The following is a 17292-nucleotide window of genomic DNA, read 5'->3' on the forward strand; positions in this document are numbered from 1 at the left end:
TGGTGGTCGTTTAGGCTTGGAGAAGGGTCGAGACTGGGGGTTGGGAGCAGCGGAGTATGTATTGCGCTCGTCTGGAGCAGGTAGGGGGATGTTAGGCTTAGTATGGTGTGGGGGATCAGGGTGTGGTGGTCGTTTGGTCTTGAAGAAGGGTCAAGGCTAGGGGTTGGGAGCTACGGAGGATGTATTGCGATCATCTGGGGCAGATAGGGGGATGTTAAGCCTAGGGGGAAGATCTGACTGAAGGCCTATACCAGGGGGCATGGCCAAGTCCTTGGAGCTGCAAGGAGTGGGTAGGGTTTGGGGTTGAGTGTAGGTGGCTGAGGATGCGGGGGTGAACTGGAGCTGCAAGGAGTGGGGAGTGTTTGGGGTTGAGCGTAGGTGACTGAGGATGCGGGGGAGAACTGGAGCTGCAAGGAGTGGGGAGGGTTTGGGGTTGAGCGTAGGTGGCTGAGGATGCGGGGGTGAACTGGGCATGGGGGGCTGGTTGCCCGGTTGGGAAGGGGGCATAGGGGAGGAGGTTGATGCGAGGATTGGGTTGGAGTGAAGAGAGGGGAAGAGGAGATCAAAGACCTCCAGATTGTCGTTGTTAGCTTGGCTCAAGATGGTGCAGTTGGAGTAGATGGTCACCGGGGTGGTCCTGTGGTGAGGCAGGTGATTAGGTGGGTAGAATGAGAGTTTACAGCTATGGGTCGTGTTGGTGGTTTTGGTGAATTGGCGTTTTGCTCTCAAGGTAGAGATCCAAAAGCCGGGTCTAGCTGTAGCCAGCATGATATGGAGGCTTAGCACCATGCCCCCCCCCAGGGAGTGTTGGAGGTATAAGTGATTCCGCACAGTGATAGCCACTACTTTTTGTTGCTTCAGTGCCCCTCGCTGTTACATGGTGTTAGCCATCACATCCAAATTGTGGGGAGTGAGGTCCCAGGCAGCACTATGAAGAACCACCACTCACCTCATCTCCATCATTGCTGTTGCTGTCCCCCCAGCAATCCCCGAAATATTCAGTTTAATCTAACTCCAGGGTGGAAGGGGCCAGAAAGGGAGATCGCTAGTCCTACCTTCCATTGTGTGGGCTTAATCCAGGCCTGTATCCCGTTCCCGGGATCAGGCCGCACCCACCTCTTGCTCTCCAGCAGGCCGTGGGCCTCACCTGACCACACTCTGGCAGCGCTGCTCTCCCAGAGGGCAGCTGCTATTCACCAGGTTTGCGGGAACAAGGGCTCCCCTGCCAATGCTCTAAGCATCTCAGTCTACCCCTGAGGAGGCCAGGAAGTTCCTCGCTCAGCGTTGCTCAAAATTTCTCATATGGAGGACCCAGCTGCCGCATCCAGACCTCTTTTTTAGGTCTCGCTAAAGTCAGCGCATGCGCTGCACATGCGAGAAATTTAGTAAGGGGCTTTCCAAAGTGCTACCCAGTCCGGCCACCAGTTTGCTATTACGCGCACAAGCAAGCGTGATGTGCACAGCTGCCATTTGCCACTCGCCAGCCTGCTTTCACTTTTGCCATTGTGTGCACGCGCGTGCTGTAACTTACAGAGCTGCGCCAACAGTTGTTTACCTCGCTCTCCACCTCCCCGACTTTCTCTTCTTTCTCCGCCCCTACCCTCTTCCGACTTGATACCCCAGCAGCCCCAACTTTGTTTCTCCCGTTCACTTTCAGCACAGCACCAACAGTTGTTTACCTCGCTCTCCACCTCCCCGGCTCTCTCTTCCTTCTCCGCCCCCACCCTCTTCCAACTTTTCCCGTAAATGTGGCCGCGCCAACAGTTGTTTACCTTCGCTCTCCACCTCCCCGGCTTTCTCTTCTTTCTCCGCCCCCACCCTCTTCCGACTTGATACCCCAGCAACCCCAACTTTGTTTCTCCCATTCACTTTCAGGGCAGCACCAACAGTTGTTTACCTCGCTCTCCAACTCCCCGGCTCTCTCTTCCTTCTCCGCCCCCACCCTCTTCCAACTTAATACCTCAGCAGCTCCAACTTTGTTTCTCCCGTAAAAGTGGCTGCGGCAACAGTTGTTTACCTTTGCTCTCCACCTCCCTGGCATTCTCTTCCTTCTCCGCCCCCACCCTCTTCTGACTCGATACCCCAGCAGCCCCAACTTTGTTTCTCCCGTTCAGCACTGCTTTCTTTGCCGTTGTGAAACCTACAACGACAACAGACTGGCGAGCTACAGAATGTTAGCATATACGTATAATGGTGCGTGCGTCAATCGAGTCATGTCCTATGACGCATCAAAAAATACCTGCAGATGTCGGCTATCTCAGAAAATGTTTAAAGTGCACGTTGTATCCGTGAGTATGCATTGGTGGCAGAACCTACTGTCCTTGTAAATACGCTGCTGTATATGCTGCTTTTCGGTGAGGAAGGCTATGTCTATGTCATGATTGAGTATGGTTTCTGCCAGCTCTGTGGCATGCTTCGAGGCGGATCTGCAATTAATAAGCATGAAATTCGTGTTGGATCTTTCTACTTTGGGTTCAATAGGGATGTTGATGAGGAAGGCTGGTGGTCTAGGGGATTTCGGTAGGGTTTGATTGCTTCTGAAGCCGGTGACCTCTGAGCTAGCTGGCACTCACAATTAAGTTTAGTATATTCAATAGACCTCAGTCCTATATCACATCTATAGGATATATTATTCCAATGCGCAGAGCCTATTGGGAATATAGGAACTACACTACAAAGGGACCAGATGGATGAGAAAAGCCATGTTTTCAGATCTTTCCTAGAAATCTGCCGATTTGCTTGGAATCTCATGGCCGTTGGCATTTTGTTCCATAATTTTGCTGCGCCGTTCAATAATGTCCTGCCTCCCCATTTTAGCAATCTGAAGTAGGCGTAAGTTGGGAGATCTAAGAGCACGCGAAGGGATTTAGGGTGAGAACATTCTTGAATTTTCCTCAGCACCACCCCGTGAAGTGCTTTCTGGACCAGGCACAAAGCCTTAAATTCCACCCGCTGCTGGATAGGAATCCAGTGCAGTGATTTAATAACCGCTGAAGTTGGTTGTCCTTTGGGGATGTTCAGAAGCAGTCTTGGTGCTGCATTCTGTAAGGACTTGAGTTTCCTCATCTGAGTCTTGTCAATGCCCAAAAGAGGGCTTCAGTAGTCTAATTTAGACAAAAAGAGACTCACCATCTGTAGGAACTGGGGTTTCCAATCCCACAGGGGGTAGCTTGGCACGAGCAGGTAGGCACCCGAAAGCTTAGGTGTAAAGTGACCATACAGCACACACATCCACTGAGACAATAAACGCACGCAATGACTGACACCACACCAGTGACGTTGATTAAAACAATACTCTTATCTAGAATCAAAATCACGGCTACAAATCATTCAAAGTAATTTTCAATGATCAAGGTATCAACATCCCATCAGTACATTTCATTAGAGTGGAGCCAAGGGAGCAATTCAATAATGCAGCATGTTTCCATAACCATTTCATTAAGGGAATAAGCGTTTCATCACTCAGTAATAAACATTACATCATACAACTGTAGGCCTTGAGTCAACAGCTTCTCCTGCCGGCCTAAACACTTCATCTAGTCAAGGTAAGCATGTCATCAGGTAGGCATAAAATGTTTCGTCTGGTCAGTGTTCTAGCAATCAGGAATTCACATATAATTAGCAACCAGGCAACATCTCAGCCGGCAACAGTAACTTTCCCCTGGATCAGAGCCTAGCAGTAGTCGGTAGGGACCATATTCCCCCAGCCGGGGGTTAACGTTTCCTAACTCAGGCCCCAAAGGTGTCTTTCGGGCTCTGGCCCAGTTCCAGTGTCGAAAGAGTCAATTAGGGCCAACGGGGACCCAACTTCAGCTTCCCCTGGGGAGGGGCAAACTCGGGGCCTCCTGCGGCCTTCCGCCCTCCTCCCCGGGGGTTTACCTTTTTCTTCGGGCCTCCACGGGCCCCTTGCCGTGGGTCAGCTGGTTGAAGGAGGGCTTGTGTCGCAGGGCTGGTCGCGGGGCGCAGCCGGGCTTCACTGGGCCGCGCTGATAATTCCACCGGCCCGAGGGTGCAGCTAGTCAGAGGGGGCTTCCTTTCCTCCCGGCCCCCTCCGCGATGAGACTCGGACCGGGCCAGGGCTTCTCCCGGGTTGGGCTGGGGCTTCTCCCAGATTGGGCCAATCAGAGGCCTGTCTTGAAGGGGGGCGAGGCCGGCGGCCAATCACAGTAGAGGCGGGGGTGCGGCCTATGACGCGGACGGGTGCCCTCGTCACGTGAGGGGAGTGCAGTGGCTTCAGGCCAAGCGCAGCCTAGTCGTAGTTCGCGGCGGTCTCCCCAAGGCTCCGGGGGCCGCCGCAGGGAACTCGCACAATCGGGCCGGGTGCGGCCTACAGCAACACAGCGGCGGCCCTCTCCTGGCACCGGGGGCCGCCGGGGCAGATGACCGAGAGCACAGGGCCACAGCGGGGGCAGGCAGGCTCAGAGGGCTCCCGCACTATAGCGGTAAGTCGGATGGCGTTTGCGGCGCCTCTGGGGATACAGTGCTCAAGGACCTCAGCGCCGGGGCACAAGTTAGAGAAGCGCTTGGCAGCGATAGCGCAAGGGGCAGGCAGGAGGTCGGCAGGTTACAGCGCTGCTCAAGGGCACAGTAGGAGAGGGCTGGGTAGATAATGTAGGCAATATAGCAGTCCCAGCAATCAGGCAGGTCAGTGTTATAGCGAGCCAAGAAAGGAGAGCGCTTATCAGGCAGTCCAGGCAGTTTAGCAGGGGAGATGAGACCGGACAGCGCAGGGGCACAGACTAGGACCAAGGGGGCAGAGATGGCACAGCCCATTACCTGGTTGATCCCCAGCAGTCCTTGGGGGCACAGATGGGTGGTCTTCTCAGTGCTAAATGGTTCCAGTGCCATTTAGAAGTAGATTCTTGGAGGGAGGGTGGAGTTGGAGGCTGGAGGCAGGACAGTCTCAGCAGGTCACTGCAGGTGGTCCCTGGGTTCCCCTCCCGCCGGGCCAGGTCAGTGGGCTAGATCAGTGTTCCTCACTCAGCTTGGAAGGCAGCACCTAGGCCCTGTCACTCCCAGTGGTATAGGTCCCTGACTAGGCCCTACCGCCTAAGTCTCCTGCGTAGGGTCCCCCAGGTCAGTGTTGTCCCAACTAACTAAAAAGTTTCCCTCCTTTCCTTATATATGCCCAGGTCAGGTGACCACGCTCTAAGTCGGCAAACAGCAGACCCCCCCCCCTCTTCTGGAAGGTTCCAGGAGCTTCCTCACTCTAGCTATGGGCAGGCAAGGCAGGCTGGTGTTGCAACAATGTTTAAGGGTTCCAGCCAGCTCCTGGCAACTAGGATGCTACTAAAAAGACCACTCTGCAGTAGCAGGGGCCTGTGGCAGCCATGTTGGAAGATGAGAGCACCTGCACCTTAGCATTGATTAGCAATGGGAAGGCGCTCGGAGACCTAAGGCCAATGAAAAAGAGAGTGGAAAAAAAGAGGCAAGGGCGAAAAAAACAGGGAAAGACCACCCTAGGGCTGACAGGTCTAACACGATCACTGTCTTTTGTAGTTCCTGTGAGATAAACGGAAAGATCTTTCTCAAAGTTTTAAATAGAAAGAAACAGGAAGAAGTGAGACTATTCACTTGTGCTGAAAAATTCAACTGGTCATAAAAGATGACCCCGAGATCCCTGATTTTGGTGACGGAACGAGGACAATTCTCGGCTTCAATCGGCCACCAGGAGTCATTCCACAGGGACCGGCCATGACCGAATTCTATCCCTTCCATTTTATCAGTGTTTATTTTCAGGGAGCTATGGTTCATCCAGGTCATGATCTCTGAGAGACATGCATGAAATATGGCAGCTGTGACTACAGGTTGCTTGCAGATGGAGATAACAAGCTGTGAGTCGTCAGCGTATGAAACCACTGCCAGTCAAGATAGTGGATAAGGCCATGAACCAACAACTTTCCACCTTTACACAAGTAAATCTTTTTCTGTATTCAACCCAGTTAAGATTAAGAAATGACCACAGCACCGAGGTGGCCTTGATCATGCCAAGAGAGGAGATAAGGGTGGCAGTTGAACGGGTGGTAGAGCAGTCCTCCTCTTACTCGATCTATTGGCAGCATTCAACACAATCAACCATGATCTGCTGATAGACCGCCTCCACAACACCAGAATCAGAGGGCTGCACTGGCCCTGCTAAGATGATGATCTTTTCTTCTTGGACAAGAAAAATTGGTGGCACTTAATGCATTTGTCTCTGAACCCTTCTCACTGTCCTGCGGAGTCCCTCAGGGGTACTTACTAAGTCCAGCATTGTTTAACGTGTATGTCACCACTTTAGCCGATGTAAACAGATTTTTCGGATTCTCTGTCACATCCCACACTGACGATAAGCAGATTGTCATCTCCTTGTCCAGTAGTGATAGACACTGGCATCAGATTCCATGATAGTATGCAGGCAGTCAGTGACTGGATGTCCAAAATCTGCCTGAAATGAAATTCTGGGAAAACGGGTGTCATACCATTTGGAAATTCTTCTGGTCCCCGTCTTGGTGGCCACAAGAGTTGGGCACTCTACTCGGCTCCAATCAGGAAGGCTCAAAATGTAGGAGTGTTAGTAATCCACAGGCTAACATATGGTGACCAGCTCAAAACGGTAATTTCCTCTTCCTTTCATCTATAAAGAGAATAAAAAAGATCCTTCCTTACATTCCTCCAGTCTCACTGAAAACAGCAGTCACGTCTCCAGTACTTTCAATGGCGTATACCAATCCAATCCAAATATTCTTTATTTCGGCCATATAGGCCATAAAAGATACATATAAAAACATATATCATAAAAACATACATCGTAAAATGTCCACATTATAGTTAAAACACTTGGAAGAGGAAATAAAGAAGAAAAGAATCAATTTCCAATTGAAGGTCAGAAGGTACATTGACAATACAGTTATATAAAAGTTCCGTCCTTTGGTAGTCAGGCTTTTAGTAGTTTCCTCCTGATGTGCCACATGGCCATTAAAAACTTAGCAACTGCAAATACTATATGAGGGGAAGTATTTGTTTTCAATATTCTGTGTGAAATCACAAAACTCCTTATGCCCAAATTCCTACATATAGGCACTAGCCAATGTTTCCTTGGTCTATTGTAGGCTGGGCAAAAGAACAGAACATGGATTTCCTCCTCATCATAGTTACTACAGCCTGGGCAAGTTTTGTCATCCCCCTTTGCCTATTTGCATGTAAAAGATTTAATGGGCAGTGTACCTAGCCTCCATTGGATGAACAGTTTTCTTGCCAGTATCGGGAAAATGATATCCATAAAACTTTCAAAGTGATAAGAACTTTTGGAATCCAGAAAACGTTCAGTTAAAATCCCATTGTGGGGTGCAAGCACAAGGGAAGCAAGACTTCTCTCCTTATGAATCTCCACCAGTCTTTTTCGAGAGACTTTTTGACAGCCTAGCTCAGGGGCCTACCATAGCTCATGAAGACGTAGCCGGTGCAGTTCTTTCTTTACAAATGCCAGCCACGGAATTTTATCACATTTGTTCAAATTCATAACGTGGATGAGATCTTGCCTATAATGTGCAAGCTCACTGGTAGTCCAGAGCCTGTGCCAGAATCTTAGTGGCTTTAGTTCCAGATCCTCGCCTATGGGGGGAAGACCCACATCTAATCTTAAGGGAAGCAGGGGTGTGCCACGGGGGAGGGCCAGGAGACGTCTCAAGAAATTATTTTCTATGCTGGCCAACGCTGTCCTTGCTTTGTGCCCCGATAGCTCACTACCATATGATGCAGCCGCTTTAGCTTGTGTTTTATACATTTCAACTGCTGGGGTAATGGGTTTAAAAGTGGAAGTGTTCGCAACCTTCAGAATTGCCCCGGACAATTGAGACAGCTTTATCCGAGATCTTGCTATTTGTGGTTCCCAGGATAAATTCTCATGCAGGGTTACCCCCAGGTACTGGAATGTTTTTACCCTCTCCAGGTTTACAGAGCTCAGTAATGGATTAGGTCTAGTCTTAGGTGAGGGGTTAAAAATCATGAATTTGGTCTTCCCTGCATTGATCTCTAGACCATATTGTCTACAGAAAAGACCAAATCCATCCAGAATCCGTTGTATCCCCATCTAATCTACAATCTACAAGATTTCACTCAGTCACTTTTAGGGCCATGCTGTGTCAAAAACACGCGCCTGATTGAAGAAGGCGTAGGAATTGTTGCAGCATGTTAGGGATAGGACACCCCCGAGCCTTGCTGCAGCTGAAACTCCAACAATGCGCCGCCTTTACGGCACAGATGCATCACGCATCTGTCCGTTTTTGCCCCATGGTGCGCCACATTGTAAATGCGGCGCATCCATGGTGGCAGAGCCGTGATGCACAATAACTGGCGCATCCCTGCTGATATGCAGGGATGCGCCAGTTATTGTAAATATGCCCCAGAATATCTTACACATGCATGTTAAATCCATGACCCATCTACTGTCAGTTCGAAAAGCTTTAAAAACAAGGCTGTTTGGAAATCAGTGAGCTCTATGTCAATCTGTTATAGCAGAGATAGCACCAAGACACCTCTGGGTATTTGTGCAGTGTAGAAATAAATATAACGTAGCATAACATGGTATGGCTGGCAATCTAGGGGCAGAGCTTGGCATTATTGTACTGGCTTGTACCTTCACACAGGGGGCTGAATTGTACCCACCAGGGCAGTACTTGATATTATTGAACCGATGGTACCACCCAGTGCAGAGCTGGTTATTAATAAAACAGCTGGCATTCTCCAGAGAAGGGTTTACTATAACAGCTGAGACCCTCGGGGCAGGAGTAAGTACTACTGAATTGGCTGGCACCTCCTGGGTTCTTTTCCATCTATGCACCCAGGATTTGGAATTGGAACTAAACACAGCTGCAATTTAAGAAAGATTTGAAGACTCACTTGTTTAAAAACACTACAACATAATGCATTAACAGTCTTTACCTCAGCGTCCTCTCCTATTACTCATTGGCTGTATGCTCGTCTTTGAAAATGTACGACACTCGACTGCTATTGGCGAGGGTACACTATCGAATACCTTACACTTATCCCTGTCACTGTGTCCTGTGATATTTGAAGCAAATCCAAATTCACTGAAGCCCTTATTACTTCTCTCTTGCAGGACCCATGGCTGCTGCAAGCCCAATGAGGTTTCTTCAGGAAGAGGCTACATGCAGTATCTGCTTCAAGTACTTTGAAGATGCAGTCACTACCGAGTGTGGACACAACTTCTGTCTATACTGTGTCAGCGAAAGTTGGAAGGGAGAAGGTACACATGCACACTGCCCTCAATGCAGGGAGGTGGTGCCTAAAGAAAACCTGAAACGCAATAGGGTACTATCAAGCATGGTTCAAGCTATCAAACACACCCCCTTGCCTACATGGGGATTCCAAGGGAATACTATATGTGTGAAACATGAAGAGAGGCTACAACTCTTTTGTAAGAAAGATCAAAAAGCAATTTGCCTTGTGTGCAGCATGTCGTCTGATCATAAACATCACTTTGTTGTTCCTATAGAAGAAGCTGTCCTTGAGTTCAAGGTAAGAAATTAATTGAAAGCAGTGTTCTTATAATGTTAGATAATACTTGGTTTAGTTAAATGTAGTTAACATTTTTGTTATCTAGCATTTGTGGAAGCAAATCATGAAGTTGTTTTGCACCAGCTCTAGTGTCATAGCAGCCCTACATTCAAAGTTGAACAACACAGTGGTTAGAGCCTGTGTGGCCTGATTTCTAGAACAATATCTAAAAAATAATAACGGAAAAAAAGAAAACTAAGATAACCAGTGACCCATCTGAAAGCCAAAGGCCTAGTTTGCTTCTTTACTTCTTTCAAGATGTATTCTTGTAGGATCCCTAGTATCCAACACAGGGCGAGGAAGGGGCTCTCACAGTTGGTGCTCTGAGACAGGGTGCTTCAATTGCACTGGGCACCTTATCTACTGGGGTACCAAAGATGAAGGGGCTGTATCTTGGAATGTACCACTCAAAATCAATTAGGTTTTCTTACAATATGACTTTCATGAGTGGACTTGATATGGACGTCAATTAATCTAAATCGTAAAAAATGCTGAAACTAAGAGATATTATTTGAACTCTTTGTTTATTAACGCTAATAGAGTGTCCAAGGTATCCAACATGCCCTATTTAGGAGTTTATATTGAGGACACAGGCCGATGGCACTGGAGTTCTGGACTTTTTGGTTCCGTCCAGAGGTGTCAGGGATAACACCCGAAGACCCCGGAGTTCTACCTGTCTCGGTGCACAAATAAACAGAAACACGGGCTTCTCGATGGTGGCGTCAAAGACCAAAGGTTTATTACTGCAGGGACACAGAAGTCACAGAAACTACACACGGGCAGTATCTAGGAGCCTGTTCGATTTGTACAAAGTGGGTTGCTCCTTATATACTAAATTTTGGGCTTTCGGGCAAATTCTTTACATGTTAGTACATTTCTAAACCTTTGTGTCCTAAACAATAAATATTTGGCGTTGCACAGGAATCGTCAACAATATCTGATGGCAAAACATTACGAACGAGGGGTTCCCACTATTCCATCATAATCCTATGTCAACTTTTCATTCAAGAGCCGGACCGCCTCATCGTAAATTTCGTTACCTCCCCCTAATAAAGGCCCAGAAGGAAAGGAGCAGAGCCAGGTGCAGAAGATAGAAAAGCAGGATAAGAGATGTTTGTGGGTCGTAAATGGGCAAGGCTACCAGCTTCGGCCGCCTAATCATGATCAGGCCAACGAACACGAGAACCAGTATAGCAGGACTGGCCTCAGGCAGAGGAGGCAACTTCTGTCGAGTCATGCGGCCATGGCGTGTTCTGTCCTAAGGTGCATGTGTCACTAGCAAGGTGAATCTCCGGCTAAAGCTTACGTGTCCTTAAGTGAAAGAGGTCACTGCGTGTCCATTGACTATGTGAGGGCAAGAAATACAAAATGGCTGCCGTAATCTAAGATGGATGCCATGGGTAGATCAGAAATGTGTTCATAACAGGAGTGCTCTTGCTCGTAGCATAGCGAAAACACCAGGATATGCTAAATGGATCATTTGCGGTTCACTGATACCAAAATTATGCATTTACGACAATGTTGAAAACACGGGTTCAAATCGTCACGGAACCTCAGACCCTCCTTTTGCCCTTACATAGGCAATTACTCAGTCTATGTCCAAGTCTAACTCTATGCTCATCAGGTCAGTGACATGTTGTTGTATCATCATCCTTTCTCGCACCTTTTCTCCAAATGCAGGTGGTTTTCTGAAACAGGTTGCAGCACAAAGACTACACAAAGCGGGACCACATTGGATAATAAGGCAGCACGAGAACAGGAATACTAGGATGATACCAATGATCATCAGAACCTTCCATCCCCACGCTGATAGCAGAGTCCAAAGCCACTCCATTAAGGACCAGTTTCCCTTGTCTACGTGTATAGAGTCGGAAATCTTGTGTAGCTTAGAGATCGCTTCATAGACAGTCGGAGCATTATTGGGAATAAAAACACAGCAGCTCGATTGGATCATTCTGCATACCCCACCTCGATCTGCAAGTATTACGTCTAGAACCATACGGTTCTGTCACGTCAAGAGACGATCCGCCTGAAGCTCAGCTGTTAAGTTGCTAAGGGCACCAGCAGTTTCTGTAATAGTAGATTCAACTACCCGTGTTAGCTGACGTAGATTTCTACTATTGGCCATAGGCCCCCAGAACGGAAGGAAACCTTTGAAGAAGTCTCCCGCTTCCTGACCAGCGGTATCTTCCTTGCTGAAAACACCTCTTGCTACTCTGGTCTTGTGATAATCTGAAGAAGCAGTGTACGTTGGAGGCAACAGTCGAGCAATATACCATGAACCTGAAAAGTCAGCAGGGTGCCATGTATACGCTCTGTCTTGACAGATGAAGTAGGTACCCCTAGCAGTAAGAAAGGCAGGGGAAGAGTTAGACGGAAACACGTAAGTCTCAACGCACTCACTCTTCCCTAGCTGAGCTCTCGGATTTCTCCCATTTCCTTGCAAACAGACTTGACCTCGGTGAGGTACGACCCAGACTGGAGTGGAGCTCTTACGCTTGCTTTCTCCCAAACTAAGGCGATACTCTGTAGAATTCCAACTCAAATATACCCGTAATTCATCTCTAGGGTAAGATGGAGTATTATTGACGTCTTTAATCATGTCAATAATTCCCTGGACTAAAGCTTTATTGGCAGAGTTGTATTTAGTGGAACGTGGTGGACGCGGAGGATAGGTCTCAAGGGCATAGGCAAAAATGGTCTGAAAGGCCTGAAATGATCCATTATAGCTGAAAGGCAAAACCAGATAGGGAATGCCTTTATCCATAGTGTGGGGTATCAAGCCACACACCCAGCAGTCTGTAGTGTTAACTACCAGTTGGTGTTGATGCAAGAGCTGTACAAAAGTGTTATTAATGAATTCTGAGCGTCGAGCTTGTTCGTGTTCAGGAAACGAGTGAAAAGAATGCATAGAAGCAACAGTAGAAGAAGCAGGATCAAGGGGAGGTACTGTAGTTGTTACCGGTGTAAAAATTAAATGCACACCAAAGACGATTCCACCCACCAACGTTATTAAAACAATCAAAAACGTAATTGCACATTGTATCAGAAAGCATTTGCTATGAAGGATCTTGTAAAGTATGTTTCTGCGAACATAAATTACATTCTCTCGTTGCAGCTCAGGAAGCTCCATCTTCTACAATCCGCTCGCGACCACTGATGATGTGTACGTAGATGAAAATGCCTCTATCAGCCCTGGGAGTTCCCAGAACTAACAGAAAGATCGACCTAGTGTCTGACCCCCGCAGATTCAACTAGGCACACAGCCACGACCCTACGGCTACCCAGACGGCAAGGCAATTTTAAAACAACAAAACAATACAAAATATTAGCAAACTTCCTGGCTGGAGGCAATGTATCAAAATTCAAATGTGTAAAATAGGCAGTTTCCTGCTTTATTTGTCCATATTGCGAGATCGTAAATTGTATCTCAGTTTTGCAGGAGCTGTTTGATCTGGAAACAGTGTATTTTCAGCAGGGGTTGCAATGTTCGAGTTCGCAGATGGCAAATGTTCTTTTGATGCAGAGGACAACTGTTCAAAAGTTCAAAGGAGCAGTTTCAGAAGGGGAGTCAAAGTTCGATATATCAGTGATTAGTTCTGCATCGCTGAAAGGGATAAACTTGGGGGCTTGTTCAGTTTCAGAGGCACCGATTCCTTTCCTCACCCAGTTATCATAAGGAAGGGCAGTGGCACACGCTTGACATGCGTTGTATGGATCCAGTTTTTTCGGCCAGCCACACGAATAGCAGTTCTCGTCGCCAGCAACACCTGGAATGGTCCGACGAATCTGGGCTGGAGATTTTTCGTCCTTGCAAAATTTCGGATGAACACTTGGTCACCTGGTTTCAGCTGATGACCTGGACTCTCCGGTGGCTTTGGCAATGCATCGAAAACCTGTTGGTGAATAAGACTCAATTTAGCAGTCAAGTCGAAAAGGTAATCAATTAACATTGGGTATTCCAGCTGTTTAAATTCCTTTGGTCTAGGTACCCCCCAAACGTTTGCAGGACGGCCAAATACTATTTCATACGGACTAAGCCCTACTCTAGAGTGCACAGTCGCTCTTGTGGATAACAGAGCCAAAGGTAGTGCATCTGGCCAGGGCAAACCCGTGGATGCTTGTATCTTAGCAAGTTTCAGTTTGAGGGTGCCATTGTAACCCTCAACTAAACCAGCAGACTGGGGATGATTCGCACTGTGGAACTTCTGTTTTATCCCTAAGCCGGCACACACATTCTGCATAACTTTCCCTACGAATTCACTTCCATTATCTGACCATACAATCCGTGGCATTCCAAATCTGGGGAAGTATTCTTTGAGAAGAACTTTGGCAGTGGACAAGGCAGTATTGTCCTTCAGTGGATATGCTTCGATCCATCTGGAAAAAGCACAGACTACCACGAGGACGTACTTTAGATTGTTGCAACGATCCATGTGAATGAAGTCTAACTGAATCACTTCAAAGGGGCAAGAAGGAGGAGCGAAATGACCAGCGGGTGTGGGGATTCCCTTGCCAGGATTATGCATCAGGCATACCATGCAATTTCTCACCACTCTCTCTGCACACTTACTAATCCCATCATTCTTCCAGACTGGAGCCAACATCTTACAAATCCCTTTAGAACTGATGTGCGCTGCTCCATGCGCCATCGTTACTACTGCAAGCACATACGCATCAGGCAACATCCAACGCTGTTGTTCTGACAAATCAATCCAACACCCACTCGAGTCCAATTTACCCGTACTCTCTTTCCATGCAAGCTTTTCCTCCTCAGTCGCCTCTTTCTGAATTTCTTTCACACTTTCCACTGTATCCTCACACATTCCAGACTCAGAAATCCATCTTGCAGACGTTGCAACATACATTCTACTCATCATATTCCTAGCTGTCTGTTTAGCGGTCTCATCAGCAAAAGCATTTCCACGACCAACATCATCCGTGATTGCTTTATGAGCACTGCACTTCACAATCGCAACTTCAGTCGGCAAGGTTAGAGATTCCAACAAGTCGTTAACTAGCTGACCATGTTGAATCTTAGTCCCATGGGACGTAATGAAACCTCTCTCTTTCCACAAACGGCCAAAACTATGGGCCACGCCAAACGCGTACTGACTATCTGTAAACACATTCACTCTCTTTCCCTTAGCTAAAACACACGCTCTCGTTAGTGCAATCAATTCTGCAGCTTGGGCAGAATTCTGACTCACTCTTGCAGTCTCCACAATCGTACTCAAAGTTGTTACTGCGTAAGCAGCAGTCACATCACCATTCTCCAATTTAAAGCAAGACCGATCAACATACAACGTGCCATCTGGATCTGACAACGGAGTGTCTTTAAGATCAATTCGTCCTTTTGTCTCTTCCTCGGTTCTGAAGCGACAGTCATGTGGTTCCGAATCACTCGACTCCTGATTAGTCGGCAACAATGTTGCTGGATTCAATACATTGCATCTTTTGATCTGAATATGACTCGCTAGCAGTGTCAGCTCGTAGCCTGATAATCTAGCACTGGTAAGGTGTTGCGTCTTGGTTCGGTTCATGAGTGTATCCACGGCATGTGGAACCATGACCACTAGCATGTTGTTCATCACCAAACCAGCAGATTGTCGAATGGAAGCCGCAGCTGCTGCTGTAGCTCTCAAACAACTAGGCAACGCTCTAGCTACCAGATCTAATGTTGATGAAAAATACGCACAGGGGCGTTGTTTATCACCAAATCTCTGTGTCAAAACACTCAACGCGCAACCTTCTCTCTCATGAACATAGAGCGTGAATGGTTTACTGTAGTCGGGTGTACCCAACACAGGAGCTGAACACAATGCATTTCGTAACTCAGAAAAACTCTCCTGACATTCGGCAGACCATGGCATCGGACTCAGAACATTTTTCCCAGTCAAAGCTACCAATGGTTTTGCCAAAAGAGAAAAATTTGGGATCCATTGCCTACAGTATGAGGTAATACCTAAAAAGGCACGTACTTCTCTCTGTGTGCTGGGGACATTCATCTGCGTAATTGCTTTTATTCTCTCTGGGGTCAACTTCCTTCCCTCCTTTGACAAGAGATGACCTAGGTAGGTCACTTCTTGGTAACAGTATTGCATTTTCGAAGGTGACACCTTGTGATTTAAACTAGACAAATGATGCAATAAGGAAATCGTAGCTGCTTTGCAAGTTTCCTTGTCATCGGCGGCCACTAGAAGATCATCGACATATTGCACTAAAGCAGAACCAGGAGGAAGTACAAAGGAATCTAACTGACTTTTTAATGCCTGACTGTAAATGGATGGGCTCTCACAATAGCCTTGTGGAGCACGTTTAAACCTGAAGCTTCGACCTCCTAGAGAGAAGCCGAAAATATCTCTGCTTTCCTCGGCTATTGGAATGCTGATAAAGGCATTCTTTAAGTCGATAACTGAAAACCATGTGGCTGTAGCAGGAATCAATGTTAACAATGCAGTAATGTCTGGAACCACAGGAAACTGTGGAATCACAATTTTGTTAACCTCTCTAAGATCAATTACAAACCTATAGACTGGAGGCTTTGAAGGATCAGTACGTTTCAGAATTGGCAATACAGGACTGTTACAGACATTTCCTCTAGTCTCTTCTACTACATCTTTCTTGATCAGATCTTGCACAATTAATAAAAGCGCACGTTCACCTTCACTAGAGATCTTGTATTGTGGGATTCGTGGAAATTTGACATTCGCTTTCAGAGTGACTACATATGGTGGAATTTCTAAAAGACCTACATCATTAGGACCAGTCGCCCAAAGAGAATCAGGGAGAGAACGCAGCTCTGGTGGGAGCGCATCCATCGACAAGTACATCGGAGAGATGATTCTTTTACCCAACGTAAGCTGTACTCCTGCCGGAGAACAGTACAATGTCGCATACAGGCGTTTTAACAAGTCTAAACCAAGCAGATTTTCATTACAACCGGTCGTCAAAATTAAGGGTGCTTTCAATTGACGGGGTCCAACAGAAATAGACGAAGGACCAGATACGGGGTTGTAAACAGGGGTGCCTGAAAAACCTACAGAAACATTTGTTAAGCCAGACAAAGGTGCGCCAGGGAGTTTCGCATGTATGATAGAACTTTTTGCTGCACCAGTATCACACAGAAACGGTTCGACTACACCTGATGTTGCTACTGCGACATAAGGCCCACTCTGATCTACTGGAACTGATACTACTCCCTCTCTTTGTCCATGGCTGTCCTAGTACTCACTTTGCTGAAATTCCTCATTAGCTTCACAGTAGTCTTCAACATGATACTGTTGAGATCTATTTTGCTGGGCAGACTGTCCATTTCGCTGATCAAAATGATTAGAAGGGCGATCATTCGTTTGTGGAGGCATAGCACCTCGTCCTCGACCTCTAGAATTTTGCATAGAACCACCACGACCTCTCTGAGCTGCTGCAGCATTATTTTGCGTTAAGACTGGACACTCATTTTTATAATGACCTTCTTTCTTACAATATGCACACTGATTCCATTGGTATTGCGGTCTCTGAGAACCATAATCTGTCCTTTGATATGACCCTTGCTGTGTATTAGTCTGATTCGTGCGAGGCGGATATGCTTGCTGCAAAAGAACTTTAGTTTTTAAATCTTTCGTTTTCTTCTCTGACTTTTCCTTCTCCTCTTTATCCCTATTTTCATAGTACTGGGCAGTTGCAAGTATTTGCGCAGTCGTAGACACAGCCCACGCACTCTCGGAATCTTTC

The 17292-nt window shown here is 47.2% G+C and overlaps 1 protein-coding gene across 1 annotated transcript in view; it reads left to right on the plus strand.

Annotated features, from left to right (window-relative positions):
• Nucleotides 1-17292, plus strand: part of LOC147736928 (E3 ubiquitin-protein ligase TRIM39-like) — a 299338-nt gene that overhangs the window by 40219 nt on the left and 241827 nt on the right. The window contains exon 2 of the mRNA XM_086934083.1: nucleotides 9101-9519. Coding sequence (XP_086790209.1) covers nucleotides 9101-9519 — 419 coding nt within the window. The remainder of the gene's footprint in view (nucleotides 1-9100; nucleotides 9520-17292) is intronic.

The sequence above is a fragment of the Lissotriton vulgaris genome, chromosome 1_1 (genome assembly GCF_964263255.1).
Source record: "Lissotriton vulgaris chromosome 1_1, aLisVul1.2, whole genome shotgun sequence".
NCBI lineage: Eukaryota > Metazoa > Chordata > Amphibia > Caudata > Salamandridae > Lissotriton > Lissotriton vulgaris.